Source organism: Quercus robur, chromosome 10, assembly GCF_932294415.1.
Source record: "Quercus robur chromosome 10, dhQueRobu3.1, whole genome shotgun sequence".
NCBI lineage: Eukaryota > Viridiplantae > Streptophyta > Magnoliopsida > Fagales > Fagaceae > Quercus > Quercus robur.
The window spans coordinates 6,226,674-6,245,440 of record NC_065543.1 but is presented as its reverse complement, the minus strand read 5'-3'; the positions used below and the strand labels follow the sequence as shown (position 1 = coordinate 6,245,440).

Below are 18,767 nucleotides of genomic sequence, written 5' to 3'. Positions count from 1 at the left end.
CAAGAACTTCCTTGATGAAACCAGAAAAACACACTTTATTGGGTTCAGTTTCATCTTATACTTACGTAGTTTGTCAAAGGTTTCCCTCAAGTCGTCCAGGTGGGCTGATTTGTCATTGCTCTTCACTAGCATGTCATCTACATATACTTCCACATTTCTTCTTATCTGATGAGAGAACATGCAGTTCACCAACCTTTGGTATGTGGCCCCAGCATTCTTCAATCCGAAAGACATCACCTTGTCACTGCATAACCCTTAGCTAGTGATGAATGTGGTTTTCTCTTGATCTTCCTCGTCCATCATGATCTGATTGTAGCTGGAGAAGGCGTCCATGAAGCTTAAAAGCTTGTGTCCAGTAGTTGAATCTACCAGTTGGTCGATCCTAGGTAAGGGGAAGCTATCCTTTGGGCATGCCTTGTTGAGATCTGTGAAGTCGACACACATCCTCCACTTGTCGTTGTTCTTCTTTACCATTATTACGTTGGCTAGCCACTCAGGGTAGAACACTTCCCTTATGAAGCCTACCTCTAGAAGTTTCTCAACCTTTTTTGCTACTGCCTTATTGCGTTCAGGCACAAATATTCTTCATCTCTATTGCACTAGTCTGCACTCCAGATTAACATTGAGACAATGTTGGATGGCCCTTCTGTCGATACCTGTCATATCCTCGTGCTTCCAAGTGAAAATGTCTTGGTTCCCCTAAGGAAGTCTGTTATCTTTGTCTTCTCTGAAGCTGAAAGTGCTGAACCTATTTTCAAGACTTTAGACGGATCTCTAGGGACGACCTTAATTTCTTGTGGCATTTTTGACAGTTCGAGGACTAGTTTAGGTTCTTCTATCATCCACATGTTGTTTTCCCTTGATGCGAAGGCGGCTTGATAGCACTCTCTTACGAGGACTTGGTCTCCTTTGATTTCCCCTATGCTGTGGGCTATAGGGACTTTAGCCTTTAGATAATAGATTGATGTCACCGCTTTTAACTTGTTGAGCATTGGTCATCCAAGGATGACATTGTATATTGATGGACAATCTATCACGAGGAAATCAATCTCCCTGGAGACTTGTGTTGGATAAGTGCCTACAATTATGGTTAGCTTAACAATGCCTTTAGGAATAACCCTATCCTCGGTGAAACTTACTAGTGGGGAAGTGAATGGTTGAAGCCTTTCTTTGTTCAACTTCATTTGTTGGAAGGCTGGCAAATAGATGATGCCTGCCAAGCTTCCATTGTCTACAAATACCCGATGCATGATGAATTCTTCCATCCTAAGCATTATAATTAGCGGATCGTCATGGGGCTATCTAACGCCACAAACGTCCTTCTTGAAAAAAACGATGTCCAGTTTGCTATATCTAGGCATTTTTGAAGGTGGGAACCGCGAGTGTACGATGTTCACTTCTCTTGCATACGCCTTCTACAGTGATTTGGAAGATCCTCCCACTACCAATCCTCTTGAGTTCATCCTTATTTCTCCTATGGGTGCTTTATTGCCCCTAGTCTCTGGCTCCCTTTCCTTCTCGTTCCTCTATTGTCTTCTATACGGCTCCATTATCCGTATAAACTTCTGTAATTTTCCCTGACAAATTAAGGTTTCTACTTGGTCCTTCAGATGCCTGCATTCATCAGTGCGATGCCCATAGTCCTGACAGAATCTACAATACTTACTTTTGTCTTTTACTTCTACTGGAGCATGAATGGGCTTGGGCCATTGCAGTGAAGGTTCGTCTTTTATCTACATCAATACTTGCTCAATAGCCATCACTAGGGGAGTGAAGCTGGTAAACTTAGGCCTTCGATCTAGGAGGTTCTTCTTTTTGTCCAACATATGCCCAGTACCTCGTGTCTCTGTCTTCCTATTAGGGTTATGATTGGTTCCTTAGTCTCGTTTCCTTTTGGTCGCCGCACCTTTAGCAGTCACAGCATCCTATGCAATCATATATTTTTGGGCCTTGTGAAGTAGTTCTGCCACTATTTTCAGCGAACTTATGGTGATTAAGAAGAAGAAATCTCCTGGTAGCAACCTTGCTTGGAAGGTCGTTAGGATGACTTGATCTTCTGCTTCGTCCACTTGTAGCAATTCTTTATTGAAGTGTGTTACATATTGCCTCAGTGATTCTCCCTCTGCCTAACGTATGTTGAGAAGATGCCCAGTTGGCTTCTTGTGTCATTGTCCTCCAATGAAATGACAAACAAAGCCTTTGTTGGGCTAGTCGAAGTTTGCAATGGTGCCTAAGGGTAGCTTGCCAAACCACATCCTAGCTGCACCCTTTAGCATTGTTGGGAAGGCTTTGCACATTACTTCATCTAGGGTCATCTGCAAAAGCATCAAAGTTTTAAATGACTCGATGTGATCCAAGGGATCTCTTAAGCCATCAAAGAACTCTAGTTGGGGAAGGTGAAACTTTGGTGGGAGTGGATGGTTCAATACTTCTGTGGTGAATGGTGAATTCGTCCTTCGAATCACTCCATCTAGGTTCTCTACGGCTTTGTCTTTTACTACATTCCTGAGTTCGTCCATCTCCCTCCTCATACTACGAAGCCTGTTCTCCATTTTGGACGAGTTTTCTTCTGACGTTCTCGTCCCCCTATTGGCTTGGCTATTCGATCCTTCTTCATTATGGTTTCCTTCAATCCTCCGATGCTCTTCTTCATTCTGATTCTCCATAATCCACTGATAGTTTTTAGACCCCTTAAAACAATTGATTTAACCTAGGTAATTAGCCAAGTTGTTACTTAGTCCAATTTAACAAGTCTAGGTTATCACAATAACAAAGATCATATCATGTAAAGCTGCAGAAAGATAAATAACACAAGATATGATCACCTAGGAAACCAAACCGGTAAAAACTTAGGGAGGATTTGACCTAGCTATCCTCAAGGTAAACTTGAATCCATTATCTTGAAAGAATCGAAGTTCATACAATAAGACTTACAAGCCCCCACGCTCGACTTCTTATTGCTACCAACCAGTAGAACTTACTGACACAACCACGTGCAAGCTCCGAATCCACGGACTCCTTCTTTCTTGGATTCACCACCAGATACAAGCACACCTGCTTGTGTTTTCTTTAAGCTTCAATGGCAGCAACTGAGTTGATCATCAAGGTGTAGATAAATCTTCTCTTTGAAAACCCTAAGTTTGTGTAAAGGAAAGCTCATCTAGATCTCACAAGAGATTTACACAAACTGCAATATGAGCAACACTAAAACGTGGCTAGGGTTTGCCTTTTATACTTAGGACAAATTAGAAAACCCTAAAACGTTTTAAAACAACTAGGGCTGAGTTAGAAAATCTGCAGAAAAAACATTCTGCCCAAGCTTTGACCGATCGAGCCTAAGCTTCGATCGATCGAGCTAGGCCGAAATGCATAAATCTTTTCTGCATTAGCTCGATTCCAACTTTACATAAATGCACAACTTTGAGCAAGACTAAAACACTTCTAAACACATTGTTTTGATCATGGTTTACCAACAATACAAATTAGAGTTCTAAATACATGAATACCTAAGTCTTTAGAACCTAACATCCACTGTCGTTCCTCATTCTGGGATTCAGTGGCTTTCCTTAGTTCTTCATTCTGGCGAGTCACTTCTTCCAAGCTGGCTATCAGGGCTTGAATTTATTGGGCAACTTGTTCGGCATCCATCTCATGGTACGAGGTTCAATTTTGTCACTTAAGGAAGATGGCTTGAATGATTGGCGTTCCCCACAGACGATGCCAAACTAATGATGAGAAAAATCACCAAGTTGAGGACCTCCTCTCACTAGATGGACGATCCTAAGGTTGGTCGTGTCTCCGGTGAAAACTTGCAAGAAAGCTTGGGAAAGAAGTGTAATACACCGGTGTGGTGTTTTCCAAAAACACTCTGATGCTTAAGTCAGAAAGGGAGAAAGTTGTTTAGAGAAAAATTGACTTGGAGAGGTTTTTGGATCAGTATTTGTGTGTACCTTTGGATTATGTTGTCCTTCTCTTTTATAGTTGTTTCTTGTCGTAATGGGTAATGAATCCCAGCATTAGTGAGCAACAACTAGTATGTCATTAATGGAGGCTCTGAAGTACACAACTCACTTGTTACCATTACTCCGTCCGTTACATTTCCTCATCAATGGGCGCAATAAATTGTAATGTTCGTTTGGGTTGTCATTAACATGGAATGATGATCCCATGTTATTTTCGACTCATCAGTTTGTGTCTCTTGTTTTTCCATAATTGTTTGTATCTATTGCTATTCTATAATGTTTATGTCTTTGTGTCTTTCACATTCTAGAATTTTCTATTTTGAATTGAAGAGTCATTAGAATAAAGATAACTCTTGTAATTCCACTTGGTTTGAAACTCTATAAATGGTTGTAGAGATGTGGTGTGAGTGTGGGTGAGGCTCCTTGCAGTTGTTAATAAAGCCCAGTTCAACCTAGTAAATACCTGATGTAGGACTCATTACACACCCACACACATCACACAATCAATCAAATTAGGGCATCACAATCTCCCCTACTTAAATCCCTAACGTCCTCGTTAGGGCCCACTTTGTGGGGTAGTGTCTCTGAGCCCACATGGGATTACCGAGCCGGCTTTGATACCATATGTAACAACCCAAGGAAAAGCGCTAGCCACATCTGCGCTATACCTCAAAAGGACTAGTCACAATTGAGGCTCCTTGTAGTTGTTAATAAAGCCCAGTTCAACCCATTAAATACCCGATGTGGGACTCATCACACACCCACACACATCACACAATCAATCAAATTGGGGTATCACGTAGAGAGTACTCAAGGTAGCAACCTAATATTTTCTAGAGTAAGAGAAAAAGTATTGGAGAGTGCTTAAGGCAAAAACCTTATTTGTGAGACTTTTTGTTAGGGTCATATTTTCTACGTACTGGCTTATTCTTTGGCAAAACACACTTTACTTTTATTTAAGTAGATCTAAGTTAGGTTTAATGTATCAAGAAGTATGTTGCTCAGCTACATCAAATGGTATCATTAAAGATATGAAGATTGATCCAACAAACAAGTGAAGAAAAGCTGGTTCATTAAAGCTTGACACTAATCTCGACACTAGCGTCTATAGAGAATTGATGAGAAGCTCGACACAAGCTCAATTTATTGAGAATTATGATTTTAGAAATCTCAAATCTGAAATTTGACCTATGATGACTTAGATGATTAGGGTTTCTTTTTCTACAACCCTAGGCCATATAAAATGCTTATTTTAAAGTCATCAAAGTTACATAGATTCAATTAGAGAATTCATACACTCTATGAGAAGCTACTGCATTTGTGCGCCTTAGGATTTTGTAACCAAGTGCTTCTTGATCTTCAACATGATTTGAAGTAAAGAACTTTGCAGCTAACAATCAATCAATTGCTAGAGTTAGTCACGTACTGGGATTCGTGCATGCGAATAAGTCTACTACAGGATCAAGTCCAATTAAGTGTGCGTTTGTTTGCACTTTTAGGAGCTGAAAACGCACATATTAGAAAAAGCGGTAGAAAAATGGCGTTTGGCTCAGCCCAAAATGCAACTTTTTGATAAAAGCTGCGTTTTGGACTCAGGCAAAAACAATGTCCAAAACGCGCAAAATTTATGGACCTCCTGAGGTTCATAAATCAAAACGTGAATGGAGCGTTTTGATATATCCGTTGGGCTCACAAGAAATTACCAAATTACCCTTTATTAAACAACAAATCTAAAATCAAAACAACAACAGCAGCAGATCAAGAACTGAAAAAAAAAATTAGAACAACAACTCTTTCGGAAACAGCAGATCAAGAACAGGAAAAAAAATAGAACAACAACTTTTTCGGAAACAGCAGATCAAGAACAGAAAAAAATTAGACCAACAATTCTTTCGAATCAACAGCAGATCAACAACAACAACAAGAAAATTAGAACAACAGCAGATCAAGACCCTCTGGCGGATCAAGAAGACTGACGAAAAAAAGGGGGGGGAGAGATTTACCGACCATCCAATCTTCCCGATCATCCAACCTTCCCGATCATCCAAGAACAAGAAAAAAAAATAGAAAAAGAAGAAGGATGAGTTCTGGAGTTGGTTCTGATCATCCAATCTTCCCAATCCAAGCACTTAAGGTTACGTTCTGGAGTTGGATGAGTTGAGTGAGTTTGGTTCCTTCGTTCGTTTTGAAGTGCTAAGAGGAAAAAAAAAAAAAAAGAAGAAAGAGAGCTGTGTTCTGGACCGAAGTGCTAAGAGGAAAAAAAAGAAGAAGAAGAAAGAGAGCTGTAAAAAAAGAAGAAAAAGAGCTGTGTTCTGGACCGAAGTGCTAAGAGGGAAAAAAAAAAAGAAGAAGAAAGAGAGCTGTAAGAAAAGAAGAAAGAGAGCTGTGTTCTGGACCGAAGTGCTAAGAGGAAAAAAAGAAAAAGAAAGAGAGCTGGGAATGTTCTAGACTGAAGATGGTAGAGGAAAGAAGGAAAAAAGAAAAGAAAAGAGTGTGGGTAGGTGGGTGGATGATAAAAAAAGAGGGGAAAAAAAAAGAAAAAAAAAAAGAAGTAGAGCCCACGTGTGTGGAGAGAAAAAAAGAAATTATATCACAATATTTTCACAATAAATCTTAAGATAGGTTATTATTAGCTAATATTGGTGAGAAAAAAATAATTTTTTTAGAAAGAGAAAAAAATAATTTTAATAGTATGTTAAAATTAAAATTAGTATCAATTTTTATCACAATATTTTTACAATACTTTCATAATAAATTTTAAGTGGTAGGTTATTATTAGCTAATATTGGTAAGAAAAAAATAATTTTTTTAAAAAGAGAAAAATTGATTTAAGTATGATGAAGTAATTGATTTAAGTATGAAACAAACTCACATATAAAAAAAAAAAAGTATGAAATAAATTCCCTTATATATACATTGTCCTTTTTGGTAATTTATCCCTTAAACTGCCACTTTTATAAGTGCTAGCCAAACACTCAGCTTTTTCATTATGCACTTTTTAACAGTTTTTATCAAACACTTAACTTTTTGAAACTCCACTTTTTCATTATGCACTTTTAACAAAACTCCACTTTTTCATTATGCACTTTTACAAAAAGCTGAACCAAACTCACCCTAAGTATTAGAGCAAAGGTTCAACCATAGGTTAGTATTTTGAGATAGGCCAAGGTAGTGGTAAGATTCTTTATACTTGTAACCGCTTGATTGTTGATTAGTAGATTTTTGAAAGTGGTGACCTGAAAATCACTAGGTGGGGTTTTTGCTTTGCAAGAGGTTTTCCCCATTTATTAACAAATCACCGTGTCTACTTAATTTCCGCTGCTTATTAATTTATTTGGTGATTTGTTGGTGCCTCCACGATTTACATGTAATTTGACCTAATTAATCAACTTGGGTAATTAAATTAATTAACCATGGTCAATCTATAACGCAACACTTTTGTAAAAGCTTGTAGCCTTATTTGTGAGAGCTTTGTAAAAGGTCTTAGCCTTATTTGTGGGAGTTGTACAAGGCCATAGCCTTTGTTGTTGAGACTTTTGTACATGGTAACAATTTGATTTCTCTTTGTTTGTGAGTTTGAAGTTGTGTCTAATAAAATATTCATTCCCCTCTATATTGTGAGTGTATAGTTTGTTATTCTCCCTATTAAGGGTTTGCAAAGCCAAGAAAGTAGTATATATCAAAACTTCTGCCATTCCAACATCAATTACTAAACTGGATTTTGGAGTTCTAATGAAGTTGGCTTGCACAGTATAATTATTGGGTTGAAAGTGGAAACTTGTTTTCTTATTTCACTTAGATTGCAGGATCAAAATACAGGAAAAAAAAAAAACCATTTACGGTACACTAGTTTATAGTCATTATCAACAATCCTATGCTGTCTCATTTCTTCCAAGCTCCACCTCTCCATGGGCATTCCTACTATCTAAAATCATAGATGGTATTTTATCTCCAGCAAGTACTTCTTTATCTTCCTCCTCGCAAATTTCACTAACCTCTTCCAATGGCTTATAAGTATAAAGCCAACTACATATCACATAATATAAGAGATTTATTACTTGGATGCCACTAACAAGCCAGTAGTAGTATTCCAATCTTCCCCTATTGAGGTTCCTATCAGGAAGCCAGTTGCTTTTCTTGCCTGAATATTTATGAACTAGTGATACCATCAGTGTGCCTATATAGTTTCCCATTGATATTGCTATCCAATAAAGTGCTGCAGCAGTGCTTCTCATGCTTTCAGGTGATTGATCATAAAGAAATTCCAAGTGCCCCACAGACATGAAAACTTCAGCTACCCCATGTAGGCAAAACTGAGGTACCAACCAAAAAATACTAATAGGAATGATTGCTTTTGGATCATCCAATAAGTTGTGATCAGCGGCCACTGCTTTTCTCTTGATTTCAACAAATGATGCAACAACTGTGGTAAGAATGTTAATCACAAAGCCTACACCCATTCTTTGTAGGCATGTGATTCCTGATGGATTTCCAGTGAATCGACGAGCAAAGGGTACAAAGAGACGTTCATACATAACAAGGCCAACGAGCATGGTTATGTTGCCAAAGATAGACATTGAGGCTGGTGGAATTTGGAAGGAGTGAGACAGGTGACGTTCCATAGAGCGAGCTTGTAGAATGGTGAAGCTATGCAGGTGCGAAGATGAGGCAATAAGAGCAATTCCGGCTGCCCATATAGGAAGCATTCGGATAATGCATTTTAATTCCTCGACTCGATGTACAGTGGCAAGCTTCCATAAATTTGGTGGCTTTGAATCTATTGCATGACTATTTGTTATGACAGCAGCTTTATCAAACCACCTGCAATCATATACATGCGAAGCAATTTAGGCATTCAAATTATACATGTTAAAATAATGGTTAGATAATTGAATTCAACATTTCTTAACAACTTAAGCCTGGGACAAATTTATCAAGCTATCAAAGCAAGTGATCTTAAGTTCAAACTTGTGTCTGCTCTACCTCCCATTTAAACAATTAAAAATCCTGCATATTGGGCCTCATTTATTTAGAGGAAGAGAAGAGAATTGTCTTCAGTACATTTGTGTACTTACTGAACAAGATATTAGTAATGATCATTTATGAAGGATATATGGCTAATGCCCAAATTATTTTTAAGGCATCTCAAAGAAATGAAATAGGTTAGTCACTATCAGACGAAATAGCTCTCAAAACGTGCTGTGCATCTGCAATGACATTCTACATCATGCGTTAAGGATGTTTTATATTGCTTACTTGAATTGATTTGTGTGTACAAGCCTTCCATGCAAAGAAATAGCAGCATCGAGCTCTCTATTTTCATACAAGAGAGCAGGGTTTTCTGGTACTATTTCTTTCCTTTTCTTCACAGCTGCAACAATTACTTGGGCCAATCTAACCAAGGGACTACCCGCAGGTTTGATGTTATTGTAAAGAGGTGAACCCACCAAAAAAGCTATAATTGACAAGGCCATGGCTATGGTTGGAACTCCAAGACCCCAGCCCCAACCTACATTATCTTGGATGTAAACCACAAAAGTCAGGGCAGTTAGTGTTGCCATTCCCATGCTAAAATAGTACCAATTGAACAAATTCCAACTTCTAGCTGCTACACTTGATTTGGTCATGTCAAATTGGTCTGCAGCAAAGGTAACAACACAAGGCCTAATGCCACCTGAGCCAAGAGATGAAAGCAGTAGAGAGATGTAGAGGACCCAAAGCTGCAAGCCTGAGGCTTCCTTGCAGTTCACTTGAGTTGGGCACAGTGGAGGGCGGAGCGTTGGCAGAACTGCTGAAATGGTAATGCTAATCAATCCCTGCAAGGTGAAGAATGAAAAATTGATAAACATTCTAAATTTTCACAAGCTAAATATATGCTCATAAGAAACACTAACAATTGCTATTGCTTTTTCAAAAATGTACAAACGCAAGTGACATTGCTTATAGGCATGAGCTCCCCTGGTGATGACAGTTGGGAATTTTTCTGTAGTACTTATCAACAAATGGTATTATTATTAAGGACCTTGGCATTTAAGCGCTAAATTGACTATAACAACTCGTTATATTGCCCCCTACCCCCCAAAAAATTTTCAAAGATAATTGTCAATTTACAACATCTGTCCCCTCCCAGTTATATAACTTGATTGTTTTTTATTTATTTTTTGTTGATATATTTATAGTTTAAGACTTATAATCAATACACTATTGTCTCTTTTATATGTTAAAATTAATGCAAATAACAGAAGGAAAATATTCACTATATAAACAATGCAATAATTTTTTATGTAATAATGTATTCTCCATCATAAGAAATTGTGTAATAATCAATAAAATGTTGGGATAATTACGTAATAATATAAAGTAAAGTGTACTTATTCTATCTACAACAATAGATTAGTGAAGTTACATTTAATAGATTAGTCTGTCTAAGCTATATGTATTTTTATCACAATAAGTGACATTTTGAATTTGAAAAATAATTAGAAAAAAATGTTTTCATGCAAATTATTCTTTGAAGGTAAATAAATAAATAAATAAATATTTTATTATATTATTGTATATTTTATTACATTGAAAAAGCATTTGATATACTACATTCGAGTGTGTGCAGATATGTGGATATAAATTTTTCTTCCTAAATTCAAATCCTACCTTTGCCGGCTCAAATCCTAGAATATATTAATATATATATATATATTATAGATTGATTAAGTGGTTTTAATGCTGTAGATTATGTGGAAAATTTTTAACTATGTATGAATGGATTCTCATAAGGCCACTACAAAATTTCATACATTTTCACAATAAGCTGAAATGTCAATCTCATCACTAGTCATATATAATGAAATAAAATAAAATAAGATTACACTCAGACTCACCACAACTCAAAAGAATGTTATAGTAAAAATATTGTGAAATTTTGTTATACCATAGACTTTCTCATATGAACAAGAGTTTGCATAAAAATAGTCAAATGAGGAAATAAGAGGATAATGATGCAAATCTTGTACACTAATATAATTTATCTCATTATGGGCCAAAATATTTTCTCACAGTTTCCATTATTCTGATTAGCTAAGGAGTGAAAGCAGAATGAACTCATCATAATAAATAGAAAAAAATTACGTGCCTTTAGTTAAACTAGTGTTTTTACAACATTAATGAATGGTTAAATTATAGCTTTCCTTCTTAATTTATCAGTAAAAGGGATTCTATAAATAGTGAACTTCAGATCTGTAAAGCATTGTATTAGTTGTTTTTACCAGTTCATAGATAATAGAACCAGCCACGATGGTCCAAAACCGCCCGGCAAAGGAGTCGGCAATTAAAGCACCAAACAATGGCGTGAAATTGGCAGTTCCACCGAAGTTGGTGAGTGTGTTGGAGGCTTGTACCAGCGGCATGTTAAGCTCTTGTGTTAGGTACGTTATCATGTTGGAATGGAAACCAGTTGCTGCAAATTTGTCGCATATTTCATTTGCTGGGAAACAGGGGGGGCAATAGTTAGCATATATACTTGACTCATGAATTTATAATTATCATTAAAATAGCATGAGAAATTTAGGCATACTTATGTGTCAATATATATTGGGTCCGTTTGAAGTGAATTTTTTTTTACTAAAATTGAAAACTAAAAACACTGTAGCAAAATAATTTTTAAATATGTGAATAGTACCGTGTGACCCATTTTTAATATTTTTAAATAAGTAAACAGTGCATGCACAGTATGTGAACAGTACATGCACTATTTATGAACAATAAATTTTGTCTCTAAAGGTCAACATAAGAGGCTTGAAAAAAAAAAAAAAAAAAAAAAGCAAAATGCCAGACGCCAAACGCAGATGCGCAATCCAAACCGCACCATTGTGGCACAAAGCTTTTAAGCCTTCAAGATAAGTGATAATAATTTATTCTAAGAGTGATGTTAGGATTACAACAAATTTTTTTATATAAATCTTATGACATCATCACTACCAATCATTAAAAAAAAAAAAATGTAATTTGAATATTCATTTAATAATAGTGATATCAATCACATTCATTATCATCTCAGTACTTACTTCCCTTAACCTTAACAAAAATATCCTCCTTGTCAGGATTTTTAAACTCTAAACCTTCTATTATTGAAGGGGTGGAAATTCCATTATTGAGGTTAATCTAGCTGACTTGCTGTCTGGTACAAGTTCATCTACAGTCCCAAAAATATCTCACAATATTTTTACAATAAGGTAAGTATCAACCCACCATTTTTTCAAAAAAGAAAAAGAAAAAAGTATCAACCCCACCATAGGTCACAATAAAATGAAATAGAATAAAAATATATATTATACTTAAACCCACCATCACTCACCACAACTCAAAATAAGGCCGTTGAAAAATGTTAGGAGATTTTTGCTATTTCAACTAATTTTTACATTTATTTATAATATTTTTAACAAAAAAAATTTTCAATTTCAGCAAATAAGTAACCCTTAATACCCGTTTTGATACAGCTTATTTGCGTCTACGTTTTCCCTTTTTTTTAGTAGCGCATTTTAGTTTTTTTAGTGAGTCTTGTGCATTGTTCATGAGACCCACAAACCATTTTTTTCAATACAAATTTCATTAAAAATGAGTCTCACAACACATATTTAAAAATTATTTTATTAAAATATTTTTAATTTTTAATTTTAAAATTTTAACAAAATAAGCTGTATTTAAAGTCATCCTCACACATATAATGTATTATGATTTTCATATGCTTAATTTAACTTTTGAACAAGTTGGGAAGGTAAAGACAGAGACCCGTGAACATTTTGACAACATTCCATTTTCAAACAATGTGGGCCAAACGAAAGGACCATTAAAATAAAGTGTAAAAAAAAAAAAAAAGCTTTCAATTGCATTCAACCAAGCCAAAAAAAATTCTTTTGCTAGTTTTCCAAAAAAAATCTAGTGGTCCTACTTTCTTTTGGTTGTGTTTGTTCAACAATAGGGGACAGCCAAAACAAAACACAATTCTTGATTGGGAGTATAGTTTAGTGAAATATTAGGACTATGGTTGTTAAAATCTTGATATGAATCTTATGATCTTATGATTTTACGATTCCACTTGCTCAAAACAATCTGGATCTTTCAAGGATTTTAGTTATCGTTCAGATCGGTAGAATCATACAATTTTGACGATCCTAAATGACCTTAGTTTTTTATAATCTTTTTTAACTTGACAAAAGGCTCAGTTTGACCAAAATGAAAAATAAAATCCCAATAGACCAAGTTTTTCCACTCTAATGTAGAGAAAGTGTCAATTGGACCCAAATAAAAAAAATCTAAATGGTCACATTTTGAGGTTTTTGGTCTCTTTAAATGATGCTTGCAAATGGTTGTAGTGATGTATAATAATTATATTAATGAATGTATAATTTATGTGATTATTTAACATACCAATGTGTATTTTTTGTTTTTCTTTTAAATAATGTAGAATCTTACGATTCACTGTCCGATCTTTTCCACAATCTCATCTACCTCCCACAATCCTAAGTAGGATCCGATTCTGACAACCTTGATTAGACCACTACTAATGTATAGTACCAAGGCAGCTTAATTGCATTTGGATCAAAGTTAGTGTATATCTTAAAATTATTTTACTCCAAAAGGGGAAGTGGTAAATCTCAAATTAGCATATATAAAAAGTCAGTTGGGTCCTTTTCAAGTATCTTTACCATATATAGTGATAATCCAATGTTGTATAGTAACTATACTAGGATCATCTAATATGTACGGTGATAACATTATGAAATTACCATTTTTTTTCTAAAAACTGATAAAAAATTATAAATTTAAATAAATTTAACCATTTAATCATTATTCTAACTTAGCTCATATATATTTATTGAGATAGTAGCTCATAGATAGTCAAACATAAGAATAAAATGGTGTTTTGATTTGAAAAGAAGAACCAAAAAGCTCTATTTGGATATCTCCCTAGCTGTGAGAGTTCAATCCCAGACAAAAAACAACAATAGGAAAAGACAGTTGTACGACTAGAACAAGAATTTGCGAACATACCAAAGATGAATGGCATTGTTTTGATTCCTCCAAGCTTCTTCTTCTTCTTCCTCATGATGATCTTCTTTTCATCCTCGATCTTTTCTTGCTTCTGATCAACATTGGCCATGTTCTCTTTCTCCAAGTACTCCATATCAGTGGTTTTCACCCCTTCACATGCAAAGGCAAGTTCCAAGAGGGCTATATATTATGGTCGGCAATTGATTTAGGACCAATTGAGTGCAGAAGGAAACTATAAGATAGGTAGGACCAACAAATGCACTCAATTTCTGTGACGTAATGTCTTATGTCACATATAATGGCACTAATTGAGGTTGTGATCATTGAAATTACTGGTCTGGCTTCTGCGTATCATAGAAAATCGATTTTGTCTTTTGTGTATTATTTGTATGGAGAGTAACTCTTACATACACTATACAAACACACTAGTGCGTGTGTACAGTGTGTTAGCGTGTGAGCAATAATCATTGCTCATATATTTATATATATAGGTTTTAGCTAGGTTCAAGCAACTTTTAAGTAATGTTAGATTATTTAATATTGTTTTTATTACATGTTAATTTTTATTAATTCACTCATAGATTATATTTCATTCTTACATCCTTTTATGTACTACAAAATTTTTAGATAATCTCAAATTAATAAATATCTCATTTACACAATGTTTAAATTTTAATTTTTTATATTCTAAAATTATACATAAAAGATGAGTTTATAAATTGAAAAGCAAACAACATCCAATTCACATAAAATTTAACATGCGTACTAAAAGTTTAAGAATGTGAAAAAAAAGATTTTAAGAAATAATTACAATATGCTGCTAATTTCGCAGTTCGAACCCTTTACACCTATACCCCAGAATGTGAAATTGAATAATGAGATTTTTAAAATATTAATTCAATAAATTTTTTTATAAAAATGGTGTAATAGGAGTCCAAAATGTATATGCATGGTGCAAATCATATCGATAGGAATCTTTTATTATAAAATGCAAGAGTATCAAGACAAAAGAATTACTGTCAATCCCATCCAAAGTTTCAGATTTCGGCCTTTGGGGTAGGTTATGGTCCTGAGGGATACAGATGTCTGTGTGAAATTGGACCTTAGAGCAGAATAGTTTGGCTAAAATTCTTCTCTCTTCATGATCTTGTAGAACATTTGTCTGTACGTGTCCTTCAGAATCCGTGACATGTAAGTTAAAGGACAAAGTTCGGTCACATTATTTTTACTTTTTTGGAAAGTGGTTATATTGTAATTTAAAACATCAACTTTACTCAATATTTTTTTTATCTAATGTGTATTTTGACGAATCCACCGTTAGATTGTATTTTCTTCTTATATCTTTTATGCTTGCAAAATTTCTAAAAAATCAAAAATCAATAACTATATTTTAAGTTTCAAGTTTTCGTAGTTTACAATTATGCATAAAAATAAGTTTATAAATTGAATAATAAATAATATTCAATTCACACAAAATTTGATATGTGTGTTAATAACATAAAAAACATGTTATTTAACAATTAAAATTTTAAAATATTTAGTAATGTTAATTTTTTTGAGTGAGAGTTGTAACCTAAGACTACAACTAAATTTGTAACAAAACTTTGTTTAAGCTTAAATGTATGGTTGAATATTTATATAAGTAATTCATAACCTCGGCCCTTACGTTATTTAGATTAGATTTTTTTTTAATGAATCTTTAGATTAGAATTAAGAAATAAAGGATTTAATTTATTTTGTATTTCGTGGCCTAAATGGGTGGGGGAGGGTGGGGGGATGAAGGAAAATAATTAGACGTGGCAAAACGGTCGGGTTAGGTCGGGTCAATCGAGTTTACGGGTCAATTGGGTCGTGGGTCAAAACGGGTTATTTTTAAACAGGTCAATTGAGTTGTGGGTCAATCGGGTCTTGGGTTGGGTTGGGTTGACCCGTATTTTTCAAACAAGCTTCTTTTATTTTTCAATTACAAAAACAAATCAATGAAAACCTGTTTAGAGAGAATGAATAAAATCAATTAAGTAAATGAATTGCTCTTAATGTCACTTGTTAATATCTTTTCAATTCTGACAGTTTTGAGCATGACAAAAATTATTTATAGTCTTAAATTCATGATAGAAAAAGTCTTCAATGTTAATAGTTGTTAGGGTACTTTTTTTTTTTACACCTAATTTTATTTGGGTACCACCTATTTATTTTCAAACACCACTAATAAGTTATTGAGTTTTCCCAAATATTTTTTGCTCTATTATTGTGTTAATCACAAATGTTTCATATCTCATTATCTAAATTGGGTTATTATATAAACTATCACAAAAACCCCAAAACTCTTATTTTATCCAATTTTATTATCATATTCTATTTAAAGCCTAAGAATACTTATGCTTGGCAAGATTTGAGAAGCCCATGATTCAAGTCCATAGCAAAACAATTTTATCAATGGAATTCAAATCCATGATCAAAGCCCATGATTTAAACCCATGGCAATTTATTTATCCAAAACCCAATTCTTATTGGTAACATCAAAACCCAATTTTCATTGGCAGCATCAAAGCCCAATTCTCATTGGCAATATCAAAGTCCAATTTTCATTGGTAAGATCAAAGCCTAATTCTCATTGACAATATCAAAAGCCCAACTTACGTTCTATTTAAAGCCCAATTTTCATTGGCAAACATCAAAGCCCAATTCTCATTGGCAACATCCAAAGCCCAACTTATGTTGGTATTATTTAAAACTCAATTCTCATTGGCAATATCAAAACCCAATTCTCATTAGCAATAACAAAAGCTCAACTTGCGTTGGCACTATTAAAAGCCCAAACTAATTACTTGGCACTATTCTATCAAAAGCCCAAGGTTATTAAATACTCGGCAAAATACTATATCATAATTATTTCACTTAAAAGTCTGATAATAAACAATACTTTAAATTCTTAAACATATTATTACAATATTACAAGCTTATTGAATTTATGAATTATCTTTACTCAAAACCCATGGCAATCATCTTGTAAAAGCCCATGGAAAGTTATGATTGTTAGACCCATGACATATATTTATTGTTATAAACCCATGAAGTACATGGACATCATTTGCATCGCGACATCCATAATATACGCCTTCGACACTCATGGTAAACATTCAAACCCACAAGCTCATCATTTAAGTTATGATGCGATTATTAGAAACCATGAACATTATTACAACATGGAATTCATCAAAGTAAATAGCATTTACAAAAGTATTTTGAAACTTGTCCTATTGTTTCAAACATTACAACTAATTGCTCAAAGGCCCATTGTAAATATTTATAAAAAACCCAAAAATATTTACTAATAAAATCCATGAGGAATGAAAGCCCATGGCAACATGTGCACACAACCCAGCCCATGTGAGCAAGCCCAAGCAAAAAACACAAGTAACTAACCAAAAGGCAACTAGAGACTCATACAAGGAAACCAAGCCTTTGAGAATGGACTAAGGGCTGTGTCATCAATTTTCTGCCGCCCTTTGCCTGACGTGAATAGTGCCCAAGGGCTGTCATATCAGCTGAAATCAAAAGGATGAAGAGACTCCATGATCTTCCTCAAGATTGCACCTTCAGCAGAAGGGGAGCTGAAACCAAATTATCCAAACTTCAATAAATTGATGCTATAAATGTTAAAAACGATCAAGACATGATTCATGTACCAAGTCCATGAATCCTAAAAGGGAAAATTTGGGAACATGTGGTTTGGAGGGCATAAAGGGATCTTCAGTGGAACCCCCTGAAGTAGACTAAAACTTGACACCTGGCTTAGGGTGTTGAAATCTTACTTCTTGGGGGACTAAATCTCAGTTTGCAGCATTAGGATTCACTCTTGATACACAATAATTAAGCTCAGCCCTGAAAATCTTGGCACTTAATGCAAAAAGCTCTAAAATCCCATCATTACCTAAAGAAGCAAAACAACCCCTCAAAGTGGATTTTCCTACTTCTGATCAAAAATCTCAGGAAAGCTAAACCTTGATTTCGTCACCCCTAATGAGTCATGCATTTTTGGATTCCTGTCAATCAATGCTTCTCTAAAGCTCCATTATAAAAACATATACACCTCAGCCCACTGGAGGAGGAGGAAGCCTCTCTAAGAACTTCTGTCATTAACTACATTCTGCAGAAATTCAACCCCTATTAAGCTTTCTTTAAGCTCCCCAAGCTCTCTGGAGCTCACTCACAGCCTTTCTTAGCCTATAGTCACCATAACACCAACATTCACCACCTTGCTTACACCTTACTACTCCATAAACGTCTCATAACTGACCAGGTCAACCACTTCCTCTGAAACCCTTGGTTTATTTACTACTTTGCTCGTGGTTTAGCTTTCCTTAAGCTCACCACTCATCATCTTCAGCCTACACTCATCATTTTCAGCCTACACTCATCTAATCCCAGATATTCTTCTCACCCCTCTACACAACCACAACTCAAAAATGTCCTCGAACTAGACACAAACGGCCCATTACTCACAAAAAGCTTCAATCTCAGTGTTAATCCCATCTCACTCACTCAAAATAGCCCACATTCACCTCATTCATGCCTTATAATTATACACTCACCTCATTCATGCCTTATAATTATACACTCACCAAAATCTTAGTTTAATACTTGCTGCAATGAGCTGGGGATCTTTCTCTCCCTTCATTCCATCCTATTTTTCCTCTTTTATTTGAAACTATGGAGCCTTTAATCATTGTTTATTATTATTATGATGAAGGATAT

The 18,767-nt window shown here is 35.0% G+C and overlaps 1 protein-coding gene across 1 annotated transcript; it reads right to left on the bottom strand.

Annotated features, from left to right (window-relative positions):
- Positions 1-7,718: 7,718 nt before the first annotated feature.
- LOC126703595 (protein NRT1/ PTR FAMILY 3.1-like) lies at positions 7,719-14,214 on the bottom strand. The gene is made up of 4 exons (XM_050402567.1): positions 14,010-14,214; positions 11,225-11,442; positions 9,219-9,778; positions 7,719-8,783 (listed from the first exon to the last, which is right to left on the bottom strand). Exons 1-4 carry the CDS (start codon positions 14,140-14,142, stop codon positions 7,835-7,837), a joined length of 1,860 nt encoding a protein of 619 aa, XP_050258524.1. The 5' UTR covers positions 14,143-14,214; the 3' UTR covers positions 7,719-7,834.
- Positions 14,215-18,767: the final 4,553 nt, after the last annotated feature.